Below are 18,847 nucleotides of genomic sequence, written 5' to 3'. Positions count from 1 at the left end.
AGAACATTTCAAAGACATCTAATTGTATACACATATGTAATATAAGTTTATTTTATGATAAGAGAGGTTTTCTTTGACATTTCATTTTGAATTGAACTTAAAGTAACTGGCGCAGTACTGAAGTAGCTGCTTCCATTATAGCTGTATCAGGGCCAGGCATAACCATCCGTCAGTCCGTCTGTCCACCCTTTATTCATGTCCTCTCCAAATCTTCTCAACCGCTGGGATGATTTTCTTAAATCTTGCTCCAGTTAGTTATTATTTAGCACATCAAGTTGACGTGTAAAACGCATTCCCTGGTCATTAAGGTCAAATAGCTTAACTTCTCGTCCGCTTAATATCTTCTAAACCGCTTGAACTAGCATAAAATATTTACCTCATCAAGACGAAGTGCAGATCGCACAACCTATGTCACTAGGTCCAAGGTCAAGGTCAAATCTCAGCAAGACATCATGCAGAATGCACAGCTCAAGTCAGTAGGTTGCAATTGAAGGTCAATGTTCATAATTACAACATTTTACTTTTCCTGTATCAAAGCTGCAACTTGGAGTATTAATCACTTTTAGCGATTTATTTGTATTATTTTCGTGGAATTTAATCGATTAAGAATAATTCCCAAGATTTTGTGCAGCACAAATTAAGTAATTCACAAGACTACGCTGTTGTGAAATCATTCCGCAGGACGTATAACATTTTATATTATTTCTTAATTATTTCTTAAAACAGCGATAAAAGATCAAAACTTGCGGCAATGGAAAAAACGGTAGAGGTTATAAAATCACCAGACGATTTGGATGAAGAGTCAAAAGGTAATCTGCATGTAGAAGCAAGAGACGTGGCTAAGGAAGCAACGGGCAGTGGTAAGCAAAATTTAAAATTTTGATTTTAAACTGTTTATGTTTATTCATCAATAAAGAATATTTACTTAAATATAGCCGATTTAAATACGAAATATGTCGTTCTTCAAACAAAGTGGTCCCAGTGTATAATACCTTCTCACAAATCGTGTTGTTCTGGTATATAAACATCTCTCAAGTTGAAATCTTTAGCTGCAAATCTTGTGATATTTGCCTGGTTTGGAAAACGGCTAAATGTGACCTAGAATGAAGTGGGAGAAATAACAATACATGAAAAGAGTCTGCATTTTGAACGCTCACTGTATAATGACTAATCTTTTTTTTAAATATATATGTTCAGATAAGGAAAAATCATTTTTCGAAAACATAAATTCACTCGAAAGAAAGTGATTAATGCATCGTATGTTTCGTTTACCGTGTCGTGGATTTAAATTTCATTTCTTTACGTATAGTGATGCGGAAACCATGATTCACTAGGTTTGTGGTCAGGTACCATCATATTAATATCATTAAACATGCGTCGTATTTGATGTATGGCATCAAAATAATTTTACTTTTGTTGTTGTTGTTTTTTTGTTTTTGTTTTGTTTTCATTAGCAGATGATTCTAAGAGGAAAAAGAGATCAACAACCGTATATTCAAAACCAACTGGACTTACAGAATCTGAGGTATTGAAACGTTTATCCTTATAACCCTCATATGAATATGCCCGCTGTGGTAACAGTTCCTAAGTATGTACTATCGTGTCTACCATGTGTCTTGAAAGAAATAACTTGTAATGCTTTATACTTGCATGATACATTAGCCTTTATTGTTAATTTCTAAATGTAATTACCAACCAGATTATACTATAAGGATAAACAGTTGCTATAATATGTTATTGTTGACTTAACCTTTCTTTGAGTAACTATGTTATAGAAAGAGTAGGGGTTCACGAGAATAATAAGTTATTTCGAGATGGCGTTGCCTTCGATAAATAACATTATTCGAGCGGCCCTTACTCTTTCTCTTTTTTATCATGGTCCGCAGTATGAAAAACGCATTCGGCTACTAATTTTGATTAAATTCCATTTTAAGCGTTGGTACTATCACGTGATAAGCGTACTCTTACTGAAATAGAGAACTGTTTCAGAAAGTTCAACATTTTCCTACAGTATTCTATATGTAGGCGGGACCTAAGACATGTTCTCTAACTTAAAGTACGGCTTATAACCACGCCTCTATTTAGTTGAAGAATACTACAGATAGAAGTTAACAGTTATAATGACACTGCAGGTAAACCATGATACAAATTATATATATATTTCTGTTTTAGGCAATCACTTTACTTAAAGTGTTCGATTCTACATTAAGTAAGGAAGGTTCAATAAAAAAAGAAGACGCCACAAACTTTTCGGCAACAATAGATTATGTCATGTTAGGAATGTGCCAGAACTTCACTGGTTCCACGCCCTGGGTTGCTCCAGCTGACCTTTCTTATATCAGAGTGCAGAGAACCAGTCTTGCAGGATATGCATCAATGCAGTCTGTTGTCAGCTGTGACACTTGCCAAGAGGTTGAATATCCGGCCAAGGTACATGTACATTTTAGTTTTTTATTGGCAGATATTATGGAAACCCTGCGTACAGTTCTAGCAAGCTGAAGTCTAAACCTTGGTATATTAGGTGATGAACCTTGAAAATCCCTTAATTATTTGATCTTATAATTCGTAATTGAGTGGTTTAGATGGATAACCATGAATCATATGCCTGTTGAACTGTCATGCGACCTGCTTTGTGTGGCTTAAAAGTTAAATCCCAAGACAAAAGATGATTGTTTAATACCTAAGTAGTGTCCTTTGATATTATTCTTTATGTCTAGTCTTTACAATTATTCAGCATAATCATCATCATCTCCCTTAGTAAAGTGGGACACTACCATCGCTGAATCAGCACGAAGAAACAAGTTCATTATAATTGTAAAATGTTCCCTATAACTTCAAGTTTTGATTACAGTGGAAAATGTTACTTCTCAAATTGACTCTCTGTTCTTATGTCATCTGTATCGGACAACCAGATATTGTCACTGTCTAAAACGGCTGACCTATATGACCAAAATGATATCTGAAATTTAATTCAGAATTATATATCCGATTTTTAAGAGGTATTCGTGTCTTACTTGTTGCTTTAAGCTGATCGCATGCTTTCTTTTGTATGAAACTGTCTAGCACATGGAAAAAATACAAAAATACGGATTGAAGGTTTCCAAATTTAGGTTTAAGAATAACATTAATAGCTATTATAACGATTTGTTACATAAATACATACTCGTATATAAATCGTACGTATACTTACAAACGTTTCCATCTCTAACATCCTGAGGTTTTGTTGTTGATTTTATTGGTCATACTGTTGTTTTATTTGCCTTAATATTGCAGATATCCGTTCTTGAGCATTTAGGAATTGCAATTTCAGGTAAACTACGGAAGCTACTTGGAGACATTTTTCAATGATACATGGACATGTACGCCCGTTTACCATTGTACAGATGTTTGTGTAGCCACAGCGCAGCTAAATATAGACATTGTGACCTTGACAGCAAGTAAGGAGATTGTAGCACCAACCAGGAAAAGCGACATTATCATATTGAAAATGATCAACCCAGAAACGTACGCTGTTGAACAAATAAGCGGCCTTACTTCACCAATCCAGGCTACATTGACGCTGAATGGAACGATTGATATGGAAAAATATGATTATAAGGTTTGAATTACATGCACTGGATATTGATTCATGTCACTTTTAAATTGTTTACTAAATAAAAAAATGAACGGAAGGTTATTTCCTAATGGGGGCACGGTTTTCAATGAGTTTTGTTGCATTTTGAACATTTTAAATTGTTCTGCCGCTACAGATCAAAGCAAGGATAAAATTACAGTAGGAACGTAGCCTCCCAGAATCAAAAGCCTACAACATAATGTGTATAGATGTGTAAATTATTAACATTTAAGATTATACGTTTTGTAGTTATTTGCATTATGGCCTTTATCAAAATGACGTTTAACTCTCTATATCATGGCGTTCTATCAATACAACAACAATTGACACAAAACCGGAACTGACGTAACGTTGTTAAACGTTATCATCAGGTACCGCTTAAAATCGGAACATATTTACGAATCACAGGAAATGTCAACATTAACATTTACACAAAAACTTTATTTCAACTGAGACCTAGAATTGCAAACGTTTGAACAGGAACAAAACAAAATTTCGCCGCTACATGTTTTCAAAGTTCTGTCTTTTTTGTTTCTCTACATAAACCATTGCATTTAGGTATATATTGAAAAGGCATAAAATAAAACGGAGTGCTTTTTAAGTGCAGTCGTGAATTTTACTCATTGACGCACACTGAAAAAACTGCATCTGATGTCAGCTCTTTGAAACTTAATTCGGTCCTTCAGGTAAGCAGTCAGTTTAGTTGTCGGAACGTTATTGTTTTTGCCCTGTCCGTCCGTCCGTACGTACGTACGTACGTCACACTTCATTTCCGAGCAATAACTGGAGAACCATTTGACCTAGAACCTTCAAACTTCATAGGTTGGTAGGGCTCATGGAGGAGACAGTCCCTATTGTTGTGGGGTTACTCCGTCAAAGGTCAAGGTCATAGGGGCCTGAACATGGAAAACCATTTCCGATCAATAACTCGAGAACAACTTGACCCAGAATGTTGAAACTTCATAGGATGATTGGTCATGCAAAGTAGATGACCCCTATTGATTTTGGGGTCACTCCGTCAAAGGTCAAGGTCACAGTGGCCTGAACATGGAAAACCATTTTCGATCAATAACTCGAGAACAACTTGACCCAGAATGTTGAAACTTCATAGGATGATTGGTCATGCAAAGTAGATGACCCCTATTGATTTTGGGATTACTCCGTCAAAGGTCAAGGTCACAGTGGCCTGAACATGGAAAACCATTTCCGATCAATAACTTGAGAACGACTTGACCCAGAATGTTGAAACTTCATAGGATGATTGATCATGCAAAGTAGGTGACCACTATTGATTTTGGGGTCATTCTGTTGAAGGTCAATGTCATAGGGGCCTGAACATTGAAAACCATTCCGGTCAGTAACTCGAGAACTACTTGACCCAGAATGTTGAAACTTAATAGGATGATTGGTCATGCAAAGTAGATGACCCCTATTGATTTTGGGGACACTCTGTTAAAGGTCAAGGTCATAGGGGCCTGAACATCGAAAACCGTTTCCAACCAATAACTTGAGAACCTCTCGACCCAGAATGTTGAAACTTCATAGGATGATTGTTCCTGCAGAGTAAATGACCCCTATTTGTTTTTTGGGGTCACTCCGTTTAAGGTCAATGTCAAAGGGGCCTGAACATTAATAACCATTTCCGATCAGTAACTTGAGAACCTCGTGACCCAGAATGTTGAAACTTTATAGGATGATTGAACATGCAGAGTAGATGACCCCTATCGATTTTGGGGTCACTCTGTTGAAGGTCAAGGTCACAGGAGCCTGAACATGGAAAACAGTTCCCGATCAATAACTTGAGAAACACTTGACACAGAATGTTGAATCTTCATAGGATGATTGAACATGCAGAGTAGAAGACCCCTATTGATTTTTGGGTCAGTCTATTAAAGATCGAGGTCACAGGGGCCTGGTCATGTAAAATCATTTCCGGAAAATAACTTGAGAACCACTTGACCTAGAATGTTGAAACTTAATAGGATGATTGGACATGCAGAGTAGATGACCCCTATTTATTTTGGGGTCACTTAATCAAAGCTCAAGGTCACAGGAGCCTGAACAGTTACTTGAGAACCACTAGGCCAAGAGTGTTGAAACTTAGCGGGATGACTGGACATGCCACGTAGATGATTCCTATTGCAGTCAACCATCAGTGTCTCTTTGACATTCGCTCCTGACACCTATTGACTTCTTGCCTATAGGACTTTGCATTGGAGACACTTTTACAAAAGCAATTTCTAGTTTGACTGAATAAATATCCGTTCCTGTCTAGCATGGAAATAAAAACTTAAGAATTTCTTTTTCATTTCCAGTGTATGATGTGGGTGTCTGAAGACTGGTCAGATCAACCATGTAATATATCAACACCCACTGTTGATCCGACATCATCACAGTATACAGCTGTATGCTCCTGTGATGCCTTAGGAATTATCAGGTAAAGTTTTAATCAATGAAATATATCGACATCCCCTTTTGACCTAATATTACCTTCTGCTGACCCGAAATTTTCACAATATATTGGATTATGTTTCGTTCCTGTGGTATCTGAGGATCATCAGGTAACATTTAGGAATCACCAGGTCCAGTATTGAAACAAAACAAGTAGGAATCATCCGACAACCTATTATATTAAGGCTAATAAGAATGATTCAGGATAATTGTTAAAATATTGTCTCTAGGAATCATCAGGTAAAGTGTAAAAAAGTATAGATAACTATCCAGCAGAAATCAGCAGGTAAGTATTAAAACGAGATGAATAGGAATCCTCATGTAAAGTGTTACAAAAAGGCCAATAGGAGTCATCATGTAAAGTGTTACAAAAAGGCCAATAGGAATTATCCTGTAAGTGTTACAAAAAGGCCAATAGGAATCATCATGTAAAGTGTTACAAAAAGGCCAATAGGAATCATCATGTAAGTGTTACAAAAAGGCCAATAGGAATCATCATGTAAAGTGTTACAAAAAGGCCAATAGGAATCATCATGTAAAGTGTTACAAAAAGGCCAATAGGAATCATCATGTAAAGTGTTACAAAAAGGCCAATAGGAATTATCCTGTAAGTGTTACAAAAAGGCCAATAGGAATCATCATGTAATGTGTTACAAAAAGGCCAATAGGAATCATCATGTAAAGTGTTACAAAAAGGCCAATAGGAATTATCCTGTAAGTGTTACAAAAAGGCCAATAGGAATCATCATGTAATGTGTTACAAAAAGGCCAATAGGAATCATCATGTAAAGTGTTACAAAAAGGCCAATAGGAATTATCCTGTAAGTGTTACAAAAAGGCCAATAGGAATCATCATGTAATGTGTTGCAAAAAGGCCAATAGGAATTATTCTGTAAAACATTACAAAAGGCCAATAGGAATTATCCTGTAAGTGTTACAAAAAGGCCAATAGGAATCATCATGTAAAGTGTTACAAAAAGGCCAATAGGAATCATCATGTAAAGTGTTACAAAAAGGCCAATAGGAATTATCCTGTAAGTGTTACAAAAAGGCCAATAGGAATCATCATGTAATGTGTTACAAAAAGGCCAATAGGAATCATCATGTAAAGTGTTACAAAAAGGCCAATAGGAATTATCCTGTAAGTGTTACAAAAAGGCCAATAGGAATCATCATGTAAAGTGTTACAAAAAGGCCAATAGGAGTCATCATGTAAAGTGTTACAAAAAGGCCAATAGGAATTATCCTGTAAGTGTTACAAAAAGGCCAATAGGAATCATCATGTAAAGTGTTACAAAAGGCCAATAGGAATCATCATGTAAAGTGTTACAAAAGGCCAATAGGAATCATCATGTAAAGTGTTACAAAAAGGCCAATAGGAATTATCCTGTAAGTGTTACAAAAAGGCCAATAGGAATCATCATGTAATGTGTTACAAAAAGGCCAATAGGAATCATCATGTAAAGTGTTACAAAAAGGCCAATAGGAATTATCCTGTAAGTGTTACAAAAAGGCCAATAGGAATCATCATGTAAAGTGTTACAAAAAGGCCAATAGGAATTATTCTGTAAAATATTACAAAAAGGCCAATAGGAATTATTCTGTAAAGTATTATAAAAAGGACAATAGGAATCATCATGTAAAGTGTTACAAAAAGGCCAATAGGAATCATCATGTAAAGTGTTACAAAAAGGCCAATAGGAATTATCATGTAAAGTGTTACAAAAAGGCCAATAGGAATTATCCTGTAAAGTGTTACAAAAAGGCCAATAGGAATCATCATGTAAAGTGTTACAAAAAGGCCAATAGGAATCATCATGTAAAGTGTTACAAAAAGGCCAATAGGAATCATCATGTAAAGTGTTACAAAAAGGCCAATAGGAATTATCCTGTAAGTGTTACAAAAAGGCCAATAGGAATCATCATGTAAAGTGTTACAAAAAGGCCAATAGGAATTATCCTGTAAGTGTTACAAAAAGGCCAATAGGAATCATCATGTAAAGTGTTACAAAAAGGCCAATAGGAATTATCCTGTAAGTGTTACAAAAAGGCCAGTAGGAATCATCATGTAAAGTGTTACAAAAAGGCCAATAGGAATTATTCTGTAAAATATTACAAAAAGGCCAATAGGAATTATTCTGTAAAGTATTATAAAAAGGACAATACGAATCATCATGTAAAGTGTTACAAAAAGGCCAATAGGAATCATCATGTAAAGTCTTACATAAAGAAAAATAGTAATTGTCATGTAAAATTTTACATTGAGGCCATTAGGAATCATCAAGTAAAATGTTACACAAAGGCCAAAAGAATTCATCATGTAAAATGTTACAATAAGGCCAATAGAAAGGCCAATAGGAGTTATCATCTAAAGTTTTGCTAAAAGGCCAGAAGGAATCATCATGTAAAGCGTTACAAAAAGGCTAATAGGTGTCAACATATAAAGTGTTATAATAAGGCCAGTAGGACTCAATATGACATGCAGGAAAAATATTCTATAGCTGGTAGTAGGGGCGGATGGGAATATCTGGTTCTTGGGTATCTATTTATGCAGTAACTCGGCAGAGCCTCATTACCGCCTTAACAGTTACCCTCGAGCCGGATATTCTCATATGCGCCTACTACCAGTGAAAGAATAGTCCAGTTGGCAGAAGTGTTACAGACAGCAAGTTTTACAAAAGTTACATGAAGTACGGGTATGTGCAGCATATTGTTTAGTGAGTAGCAGACCTAATTTGTGATCTGTTTTCCTATATATTTTCAGTATATTCCAAGAATTGAAACCGGAGGAGATTGCAACAAGTATGTAAATATTTACCTAGATAGAGAGGCTTCTTGTGCCTAATGATTTAATTTGACTGGACATACGTATAGGTCTACCTCTGCCCTCTAGTAAGACCGATAAGCCAGCCAAAGAACACTCAAATACGATGTGGATGATATTATACTGTTTGTGTAATACTAGCATTACTTAATAAGGACCCGTCCTGGTCTGTGGTTAATGTTATAATGTCTTTATTCTTGTTTAGAGGCTTATCAGTTGTCATAAGAGATGCTAACATTATGTCTAAGTGGTTACTATACTGCTAAGTTCTGCCTTCTTGCCACAATGGCAAACCTAGTGTCATAATAGTCCTCGAGCCATTATGATACTAGGAGTGCCATTATGGCTTGAAGGCACAACCTGCCTTTTGTTGACCTTTATATTATATACCTTTGATTATTATATGAGGCACACTGCGTCGTTATGGATCCGTCGATGACCGCCGTAATATTCGCATTCAAAATGCTTTTTGTTACTATTTATATTAATATATATTATAATTTAATTTGGAAATATATATATTTTCATTTTTCATTCAAATTTGGAATTGAAAAGGAATCTATTAGGTTTAAGTGAAACACATTTAGATCTATACAACAATTCACACCAGTGCATGCTTTGTTGTGTCTGACAAACAAATGATGCTTTATTTTTTAGTTAACCACATACTAAAATAATGCATTTATAGTACAAAAGTAACATTCATGGAGTTGGTTTTAGTACACAACTTTAGTACACAAAAAGAAACGTCAAACTAAATCTTGTTTGTTTTTCTGAGGTTTTCTTCTTGGTTGGATAATTTACTAAAACATACTCAATGGACGGGGATAATATGTGTTTTTGTATGTAAGACTGATTTACCTGTATTTGATTAAGCTTCAACGTCGCCCTCACCAACAACCTCAACATCAATGCCGTCTAACACGAGTGATGATTCCACCACATCAAAAACTGACACCAACCCCACGGATACCAGTACAACTGCTCCATCGAAGACAATCCGTAGTAGCACGGATTACGTTAATGTGGAGTTCAAATTCTCTGATGATTATGCCAGCAGTGTAGGATCTTCTTCGGAAACAGCATTTAACACAAAGATCAAACAAGACCTGGTTGCACGGACCGGATATAGCCCTAACAATATCAAGAATCTGCAAACCAAAAGCGGTAATTCATACTTTTCACAGGTCCGAAACAGTGCGAAATATTACTAAACGTACTTATTCGGTCTACTTATCTTATTTATCTAAGACTCCATGTTTAAAATCTAAAACAGAAGAACTAAATCAGCAAATTATTTCTTATTTACGTTTTGTCATTTGTATCATTTCCTGGAACAAGTTTTTGTTTGGGTCTAAATTTGATTTCTGAATTACTGATATCTATTGCTAAAGCCACTATATCTCAAAAGACCAATCGGAAAAGGCAGGAACTTGATAATGCATATGTTTAATTCGTAAGCTAGTATTCGTTCTGTAATTTAAATTATGAATACTTGTTTGAATTTCTTAAAGTGCCAATACAGACAACAAAAATTGAAGTTTACTTCGGAAAGGAGTGTATATTTCACATATTTTAAACTCTTTGAACTGTAATCGACACTAGATTAAAAACATGTCTGAAAGAACTGAATTGAAATCTGAAGTTACTGGACCAATATTTTCCAATGATAGTTGTATTTCAAACTCGTTAGAAAGCAATATAAGCCTTCCTTATCTAACCTGTTCCAAACATTTTGACAGCGTACTCAGTAACATGCACTATTATATTTTTTATCTGACAGAACTTTTCGCTCAAAAATAGAATTGCCAAGCGTCCCGAAATAAATGCCTTTTACATTTTTGTTATCTCTTCAGAAATAATTCATTTATTTTAACTTCCGTTTTCTCAAACATATTTCCTCATACCTGTATGATATGACTTTTTTGGCTGGCAGACTGATGAAACAAGTTGTCGTACATATACTCTTCTCCTTTCTTCTCTTGTAAAGGTTCTATCATAGTAACATTTGAGCTTCACGCCGCTGGGTCGGGCCAAACCCTTGGTCAGATGTTATATAAGATAGAGAACATGATAACGACTGGATCTATACCGTTCACTACTCCTAGCGGGACACCCCTGAACATGCAGCCTGGTAGTTTTAGCTACGAAGAAATTGATGACGATGACGATGACGATGGAGATAACGAATCGGGTGTGTATTTGCCTTTTCTGTTGTAATATGAAAGAAATTAAAATATATTAAACGCTGTAGAATGGCACGCATAGAAAAAAAAGAGTCATGTATTCAGTTCATTCCAAATATTTCCTAAAACATTTTTGAAAATCACAAAATTGATAGGCGCAGGTGTGAAATTCCTTTGATATACAGTGTATATGAAGAATTACACTGCACAGATTGTGTGCTTTTTGATATATCAATGTGTCCGACGTAACAAAGTGAGTAAGGGCAAAGAAAACAACCAATCAAAACGATAGCAGTTTCGGTTAGACCGAGTCTGTTAATGAGAGGTTATGAAATGTACAACATCTCTCACGACGCCTAGCACCGGCTTACTTCGGATGGACCACGAGTGTTGTACATATAAAAGAGAGTATAAGAGTTACGCATAACTCATTTTTTTGTAATATAATACAAAGTTTGAATAGTTATAGTTGTATATATAGGACAGAGAAAAATGCCGTATCAGAATCAATATAGTCTGGCAACCGACTTGATTTTCCTACGTGTTGATCAGAAAATGGACAAAATTATTTAAAATATGAATATGAACAAGGCACATGCTCTACGAATATAAAAGTATATCGTTGAGACAGCTTTTCCCAAACATTATACATTAAAACAAATGGACGCGTATGTGTCTGTTAAAGAGGTACCTTTGGCTGCTCAATGACGAAAATATGTAATTAATTGAAAATTAATTCTTCTGATAATCATTATGGGTGTACTAACGTTAACTTACCTTGATATTTATCATTGTTTTAGTGTTTCAATAGTTCGTATTAACACATGCTCAATTTATTTCATTTCCTTTTACCTTTTTTCAGCTGCTGTTGAAATTCCTCCTTCGTCTTTGACTCTACTGTGTTGTTTCATTTCCTTGTTGATAATTTAGATTAGATAACATGTTCCTGTTGAAAATATACACTTTGTGTTACTTTTCTAATATTTAAACTATAATATTTCTAAATAATTCGATTGTCATGGAACTACACTTAAGATCAGCTAAATAAATATTGAGGGTGTCATTTGATTGAAATTGCACAACTGTATATAGATAATAAATAACAAAATAAAAAAAAACAAGGTTATTATAACTGGCTCGTTTCATTTCTTTTGAGAAAATATTAAATAATTAAAGTTAAGATACTTAGCTATGTAGTTACTCTTAATGAGTTAAATGCTATAACACACAGAAGAAGGGAGGATGTTTTGTAAGTTTATATATGTGTAACAAAAATAATATTGAGATACATGCACCTATATTCACTGTGAAACTGGTACAAGGTATATAAAAAATAGTGTAGACATTTCCGCACAAAATACTTTAGAACATATTTAAATACATACAGAGCAAAACACTTATGCACATATGAGCCGCGCCATGAGAAAACCAACATAGTGGGTTTGCGACCAGCATGGATCCAGACCAGCCTGCGCATCCGCGCAGTCTGGTCAGGATCCATGCTGTTCGCTAACGGTTTCTCTAATTACTATAGGCTTTGAAAGCGAACAGCATGGATCCTGGCCAGACTGCGCGGATGCGCAGGCTGGTCTGGATCCATGCTGGTCGTAAACCCACTATGTTGGTTTTCTCATGGCACGGCTCATATGTATTCTAGTATTTTCACTTTACTTAATACCATTACTGCATGCTATATACATGCTCAGACCAATGGCCAGTTTGCATTGAGATAGTGTCAGCTATTTTGGTGTAAAGCAAATTTAGACAAAACCTAACTTGGTATTCAATTTGAGCCACTGGGGTCAAGGTCAAGACCACAGAAACTACAAGTAGGAAAATGATTTCCGCATGGGAATGAGATACTGCGTTGAAACATTGCATGTATGCAGCTTACAAGAAGATGAAGGTTTTCCATTGTAACCAAAGGAGAAATGTTGTACATAAACAAAATTTAGGGTCAAATTTTATATCATTACTTGGCTCATTCTATAAGACGCCGAAAATAGTTTGTTTGACCGGTCTAAAGTTCAGCACCATATACTGTTCGGACATCAAGCAATTGTTTTGACTATTGACCGACAAGCTTTCCGATAGGTGTGTAATATATGTTGGAATATATGTGTCAGTAGCCATATTCAGATTCAGAAAAAGACATCGTGGGCATGTGTCAGCTTTATATATTATACTATTTAAACACAGTATTTAGTGCCATCTTTTGAATATAATATAAAGATGAGGTATTGTCTAAGAAAGGTTGACACCTAAGATTAAAATTCTCACGTTTTATGGACGTAATTCCGATTGATTTAGTAACTGAAACTGAATCTCATTACCGTCTGAATATTATTTAACTTCTTTTTAATAAAAAATAACTAGCAGTATGCATGGTCAACACTTTCAGTAATTATCACGTTAGTGTAAGAAAAACTAATGAAATAAAACATCAAGTCAATAACAAATAGGCGAGACCCAAATGACACACATTTTGACAATAATGGCAGTATAATGCTCCATTTTTACAAAATACCAGGCAAAAATAGAAAAAAGTCACTTAAGCTATATATACTTTCGTTTGTTACAGAATCAAGCAATCTCCCTTTCATTATCGGAGGGGCACTCGGTGGACTGGTTATCATCTGTATCACAGTAATTGTCATACTGCTCATACTGAAGAACAAAAAGCAGAGAACCCATCCAACCCGCCACGACACTGATGAACCAGCGCCAAGTAAAATTTATGCTTATTTTTCAGTGATTTTCGTTCAGTTTGTAAAATTTTAATGGAGTAATAATTTCTCTGCATTTCATGAAATACACCAGTTTATTAGTGGCATATTGAATTTGTTCTCGATAATTTAGAAATATCTAGAAAGAACTAAGCATGAACGTCAAATAAAAATCCGCTATATAATCTGAATTGTAGGGAGCAAAAAATGTAGAGTTCATCTTATTATACATTATACAAGCCGCAACATGAGAAAACCAACATTAATTGTGCGTTTGCGACCAGCATGGATCCAGACCAGCCTGCGCATCCGCGCAGTCTGGTCAGGATCCATGCTGTTCGCATTCAAAGCCTACTGCAATTAGAGAAACCATTAGCGAACAGCATGTATCCTGACCAGACTGCGCGGATGCGCAGGCTGATCTGGATCCATGCTGGTCGCAAACGCACTATGTTGGTTTTTTCATGGCGCGGCTCATATGTAAATAATAAAATATATATGAATATCCATTGGAAGCATATAATTGAATCAAGCAAGATAATAGCAGACTTGGTTTGACTGAGTCATGAAACACAAAAGAGCCGTGCCATGAGAAAACCAACATAGTGGGTATGCGACCAGCATGGATCCAGACCAGCCTGCGCATCCGCGCAGTCTGGTCAGGATCCATGCTGTTCGCTAACGGTTTCTCCAATGCCAATAGGCTTTAAAAGCGAACAGCATGGAGCCTGACCAGACTGCGCGAATGCGCAGGCTGGTCTGGATCCATGCTGGTCGCAAACCCACTATGTTGGTTTTCTCATGGCACGGCTCATTTGTTGAGACTATTTGACTTTGAACATGAATGAAATGAATATTGGTAAATTGTTTAACAATACATGCCCTTCTTGTACATATCTGGTAAAGTTATTGTAATTTTTTTCTCTAGTAACTTTTCTACGTTTGCAATAAGCTTTTATAGTGTTATTTCCGTCACGTTAAACGGTATTGAATAAAACGATTCTAAATAATGGTTCGAAATAATCACTAATCTCACTCTGAATTTATCTAGTTATCTCTATTTATGGCTTTTTCCCAGGATACACCACACCGCCACCAACGTATGCCATTGCCCAACCACCACCTCCTTACACGTACACAGATCCGCCGCCACAAGTGAACAAATGGGTCGAGGATGAACTGAATGGCAAGAAAACTCCACCTGACCAGAAGCGTCCTCCCAGTAACGGAAGTAATAGAAGTAAGTGTACAGAACGATTTTCACGAGTGTTTATTGATTCATACACTTTACTTGTTGCACTGTCACTTGGATTTGTTCTCTGACGCTGTTACTATCCAGCTGCATTAAAGTTTAAATATATCCCCTTTATATTTTATGATAAACTGCACTCAGTTGCATCTTCTGAAAGCGATAAGGATATTTATCATCTTTTTTAATGATATAATTTTCATATAACATTGGGGTTAGATTTCAAGTCCATTAGTGCTTCAGTAGATATAGAAAATTGACAGATATTGCTTGTAATATATTTACTATCTGTTTCATCCAACCTAGAGATCAGCTTTAACTACTCGTTTTATTTAAGACAATTAAAAAAAACGCTTTTAGTAACTGCCATATTCACATTCGTTATATTTATGCAAGAAGATGATACGTACTTTATATAGTTTCGACTGATGTAGAAACAAATTAATTTTCCTCGTTAGGAAAAGACCAAGTGTGCAATTTATTACGATATATTACGGGTACATATTCACTATAATTTAATGCAGATACATATATAAAAATATGTATTTCGGGCATTGAAGCGGTTCCGAAATAAATGTGTTTACTATATGAAAATATTGAATTTTGGAAGATGATGACGTACAATTCTATGATAAAATTTCTGTTCTGTTCTGTTTCTGTTCGAAGTAAGAGCGTTGAATTCTTCAGCATTATAATGATACTGGGCTGATATATCTTTTTTTTTGTTCAAAGTTTTTTTTTTGCTGCATTAAATTTAAACAATAGCATAGGCCATTAAACAATGGCGTCGGACATCGTGTCGTGTCGACTTTTTAATATCTCATTTACTTTCTAAACTAAATTTGTTCATACTGACCTGCGATCGTTATTTCCACTTGTTAATGGTTACTTTGTGACTTTGTGTCTTACGTTTTGTTTATCTGTTACAGGTGGGACGTCCTTCGAGAAGAATCTGACTAACAAAGCACGAGCAGAGCCTACTCCGGTTGGCGAGTAGGTGTGCAACAACAGCAACTTACATTCGGTGCCTTGATTAATAGAAACGAAAAACTTGTGTAGAACTTTTAATGAAACATGACAATAGAAACGTACATGTAAACAATATTTTGGGTAGTATTTTATGGAAATTTTGAAAGATAGAAAACATTTACAAGGCAAAGCAAACAAATGTTTTAAGATGCATCTACGATATTTTCGATGAAAATTTGATTTTTGTTTTTATAACGGACCGTCTAATGGACTTGACACGTTTTTTATGTTGTAAACCGTCGCTTCGGAACTGCTTGGATTAGTTTTTCTTTGGTTTTATTATTGTTTATTTCTAATATGTATCAAGTTAATACAAAAGCATATCAAATGTGAGACTAACTTCAAATTAGATTTCATGTGCAACCTCATACCATTTAAGGTAGTGGATCCGTATGACAGTCAACAATTTCCGTGTTATTACATATATCCCTATTCGATTTCGGCATCCTTCGGCCATGACTGAAAAAATGCGTCCGGAGAATGCTGATAAAATTGCGTCCGGAAAATGCCGAAAAATTGCGTCCGGAGAATGCCGAAATTGCGTACGAAGAATATGTAATCGAACGGAAAAATGCTGATTTTCGTTAAGGTTCCGTCACCTTAATGAGAATATGAGTTATGAGAATACGAGTTTAGTTATTGTGGTCATCAATGAGACTCGATTTACTATATAGATAGTGTCTCCTGTTTAATTCACAGATGTCGTAGCAAGGTTTTTAGAAGAAAAAATAACTCTTCTTTATTAGGCCCGAATCAAATAAATTTAAATTATGCATTTTTGTAACAGTTTGAACCTGATGATCTTTAAAAAAACTATTTTAGCAGAATACCAAATGGAATTTTAACCCAGGAAAATTACTTTTAATTGAAAAAAAGAGGGTGGTGCTGACATTTTTACTAAAACATCTTGCTGCACCTCTATCAAGTTTCAGCAAATTCATTTCGATGATATACATATATTAAACTTAGTAAATACATTACAAAATACATAACCCAAGTATCTTATAAGAAATTAACGAAAATCTGAAATCTGTGTTGCAGACTTGGTGAATGAAGCACTTAGCAGTTCCGCGAGCGACGATACCGTGTGATTTATATTGTGATATCTTTCTACCAGTTCTTTTTGTACTTTTTTACAATTTCATCATCAACATCATTATTTTTTAAACAAGAATGATTTGACCGTGCAGTTAGGATGCAGAACCATTGCCCACGAGTGTTGAAAGAGACACGTCCCAGATTGACGTTGTTTTTTATGTCAAAATGTATATTCTGTACAACATGCGGAAAAGCTGTCAGAAGTGTCAGTCACGCATTAGCTTGTGTGTGCGTTTTTTTAACTGACAGAAAAAATATATATGAAAAATACATAAGGAACAAAAAACATAGAACACAAAAAATGGATTGGAAACGTCATATCTAAATTATTTTTTATTTTAAGCAAAACGCAATGGCTGTCCCGACAAACAGCAACAAGGGACAGACATTTCATGTTTCATGCCTCGCATTGTCTTCTTTTCCTTTAATCATCTTATAACGTGGAAAATATGCTTCATATATGCGTGCTGTTTTGAAAGAAATTTTGATTAAATTGGTTTCAGACATTTCAAATATCTTAAAATTCACTTGGACATTTTATGCCCAAAGAAGCATCAAAAGTTATATGCTTAACGGCACATTTTACAAAACTTAACTATGAGGAAGATTGTTATATATGAAGCATATTTTGATCAGTTCTTGTGTGAGTATGTGTGTAATTCGAATTATTTCGCCCATGCAACTGTTTTCAAAAGTTGTTTTTTTTTTTCCCATATCGACATGGAAGTACCGATGTATGTTGTTTTACAGGTTTATGTTTCATACTACATCAATGAATTTGAGTTAAGTAGCATATGTTTTCATTTCTCGAGGAATACAACTGTGGTAAATATCAAATAATAATGTATAATTTCAGTATTGTTTCGTTATGGTACGGGCGTCATTCAGTATGCAGTGCAACATCTTGTATGAATGCTATTAGACACAAACAAAAATAAGCATGTACTTAGCAACTGTTGTTACCAAAATTAATAACAAAATTTGGAGCATTTATAGTTTTTTGCTAAATATGAGAATATCACGGTCATGGATTGGTCGTCAAAAAGTCTTTTGTGAAATTTTGTTGAATGCGTCCATAATTGCCTCTTGCCATTGGTTTAGATTTTTTTTTTCAGTATACTTAGCATGTTGCATCATGCGTAGATTGCAGTTTGTAAAATTCAAGCAACTAGTGACAGTTGGCTTTTATTTTTGTATAATATATTAAAGCAGAATGCCACCAGATCGTTCGACAACCAAAAAAGTTTTTTTACAGATATCTTGAAATAAATGCTATATTTCCTAAGAAGGCTTTAAAACTTAATTACTGACAAACTTTTTGTTACGGAAACACATGAGAATTTGCTGTTTTTACTACTTTTTACGATGAAAATTGAAAAGCGTTTGTCACGCTTTTACTACAGGTAAACTGACTCGATTATAATTATCTACGTTTTGACGTTATTATTCACTACTTCAGCTATAGCGCTATTGGTTACGACGACGCGAAAATGCTGTTCTGGGGTTCGATTCCCGGCGCGGTCATCTTTTTTTCTTGATTGGAACTTCTAAAATATGTTAGAAACAAAAATTCATATTCTAATGTTCATAATATGATCAAACTTCAATTTGAAAGAAAAATTATTTTTAGCCAAATCTGGAGGCATGCTGCTTTAAAGTGTAATGTCAGTA

The 18,847-nt window shown here is 35.1% G+C and overlaps 1 protein-coding gene across 1 annotated transcript in view; it reads left to right on the top strand.

Annotated features, from left to right (window-relative positions):
* Window positions 1-18,847, top strand: part of LOC123548613 (uncharacterized) — a 119,040-nt gene extending 100,193 nt beyond the window's left edge. Inside the window, exons 63-73 of the mRNA XM_053546894.1 lie at window positions 727-860; window positions 1,455-1,525; window positions 2,173-2,430; window positions 3,311-3,598; window positions 5,929-6,050; window positions 8,829-8,866; window positions 9,765-10,055; window positions 10,879-11,082; window positions 13,656-13,802; window positions 14,879-15,040; window positions 15,979-18,847. Coding sequence (XP_053402869.1) covers window positions 727-860; window positions 1,455-1,525; window positions 2,173-2,430; window positions 3,311-3,598; window positions 5,929-6,050; window positions 8,829-8,866; window positions 9,765-10,055; window positions 10,879-11,082; window positions 13,656-13,802; window positions 14,879-15,040; window positions 15,979-16,046 — 1,783 coding nt within the window. The 3' untranslated portion in view covers window positions 16,047-18,847. The remainder of the gene's footprint in view (window positions 1-726; window positions 861-1,454; window positions 1,526-2,172; window positions 2,431-3,310; window positions 3,599-5,928; window positions 6,051-8,828; window positions 8,867-9,764; window positions 10,056-10,878; window positions 11,083-13,655; window positions 13,803-14,878; window positions 15,041-15,978) is intronic.

Source organism: Mercenaria mercenaria, chromosome 6 (assembly GCF_021730395.1).
Source record: "Mercenaria mercenaria strain notata chromosome 6, MADL_Memer_1, whole genome shotgun sequence".
Classification (NCBI taxonomy): Eukaryota; Metazoa; Mollusca; class Bivalvia; order Venerida; family Veneridae; genus Mercenaria; species Mercenaria mercenaria.
The sequence above is the reverse complement of the archived record's forward strand: the minus strand, read 5'-3'. Positions and strand labels throughout refer to the sequence as shown.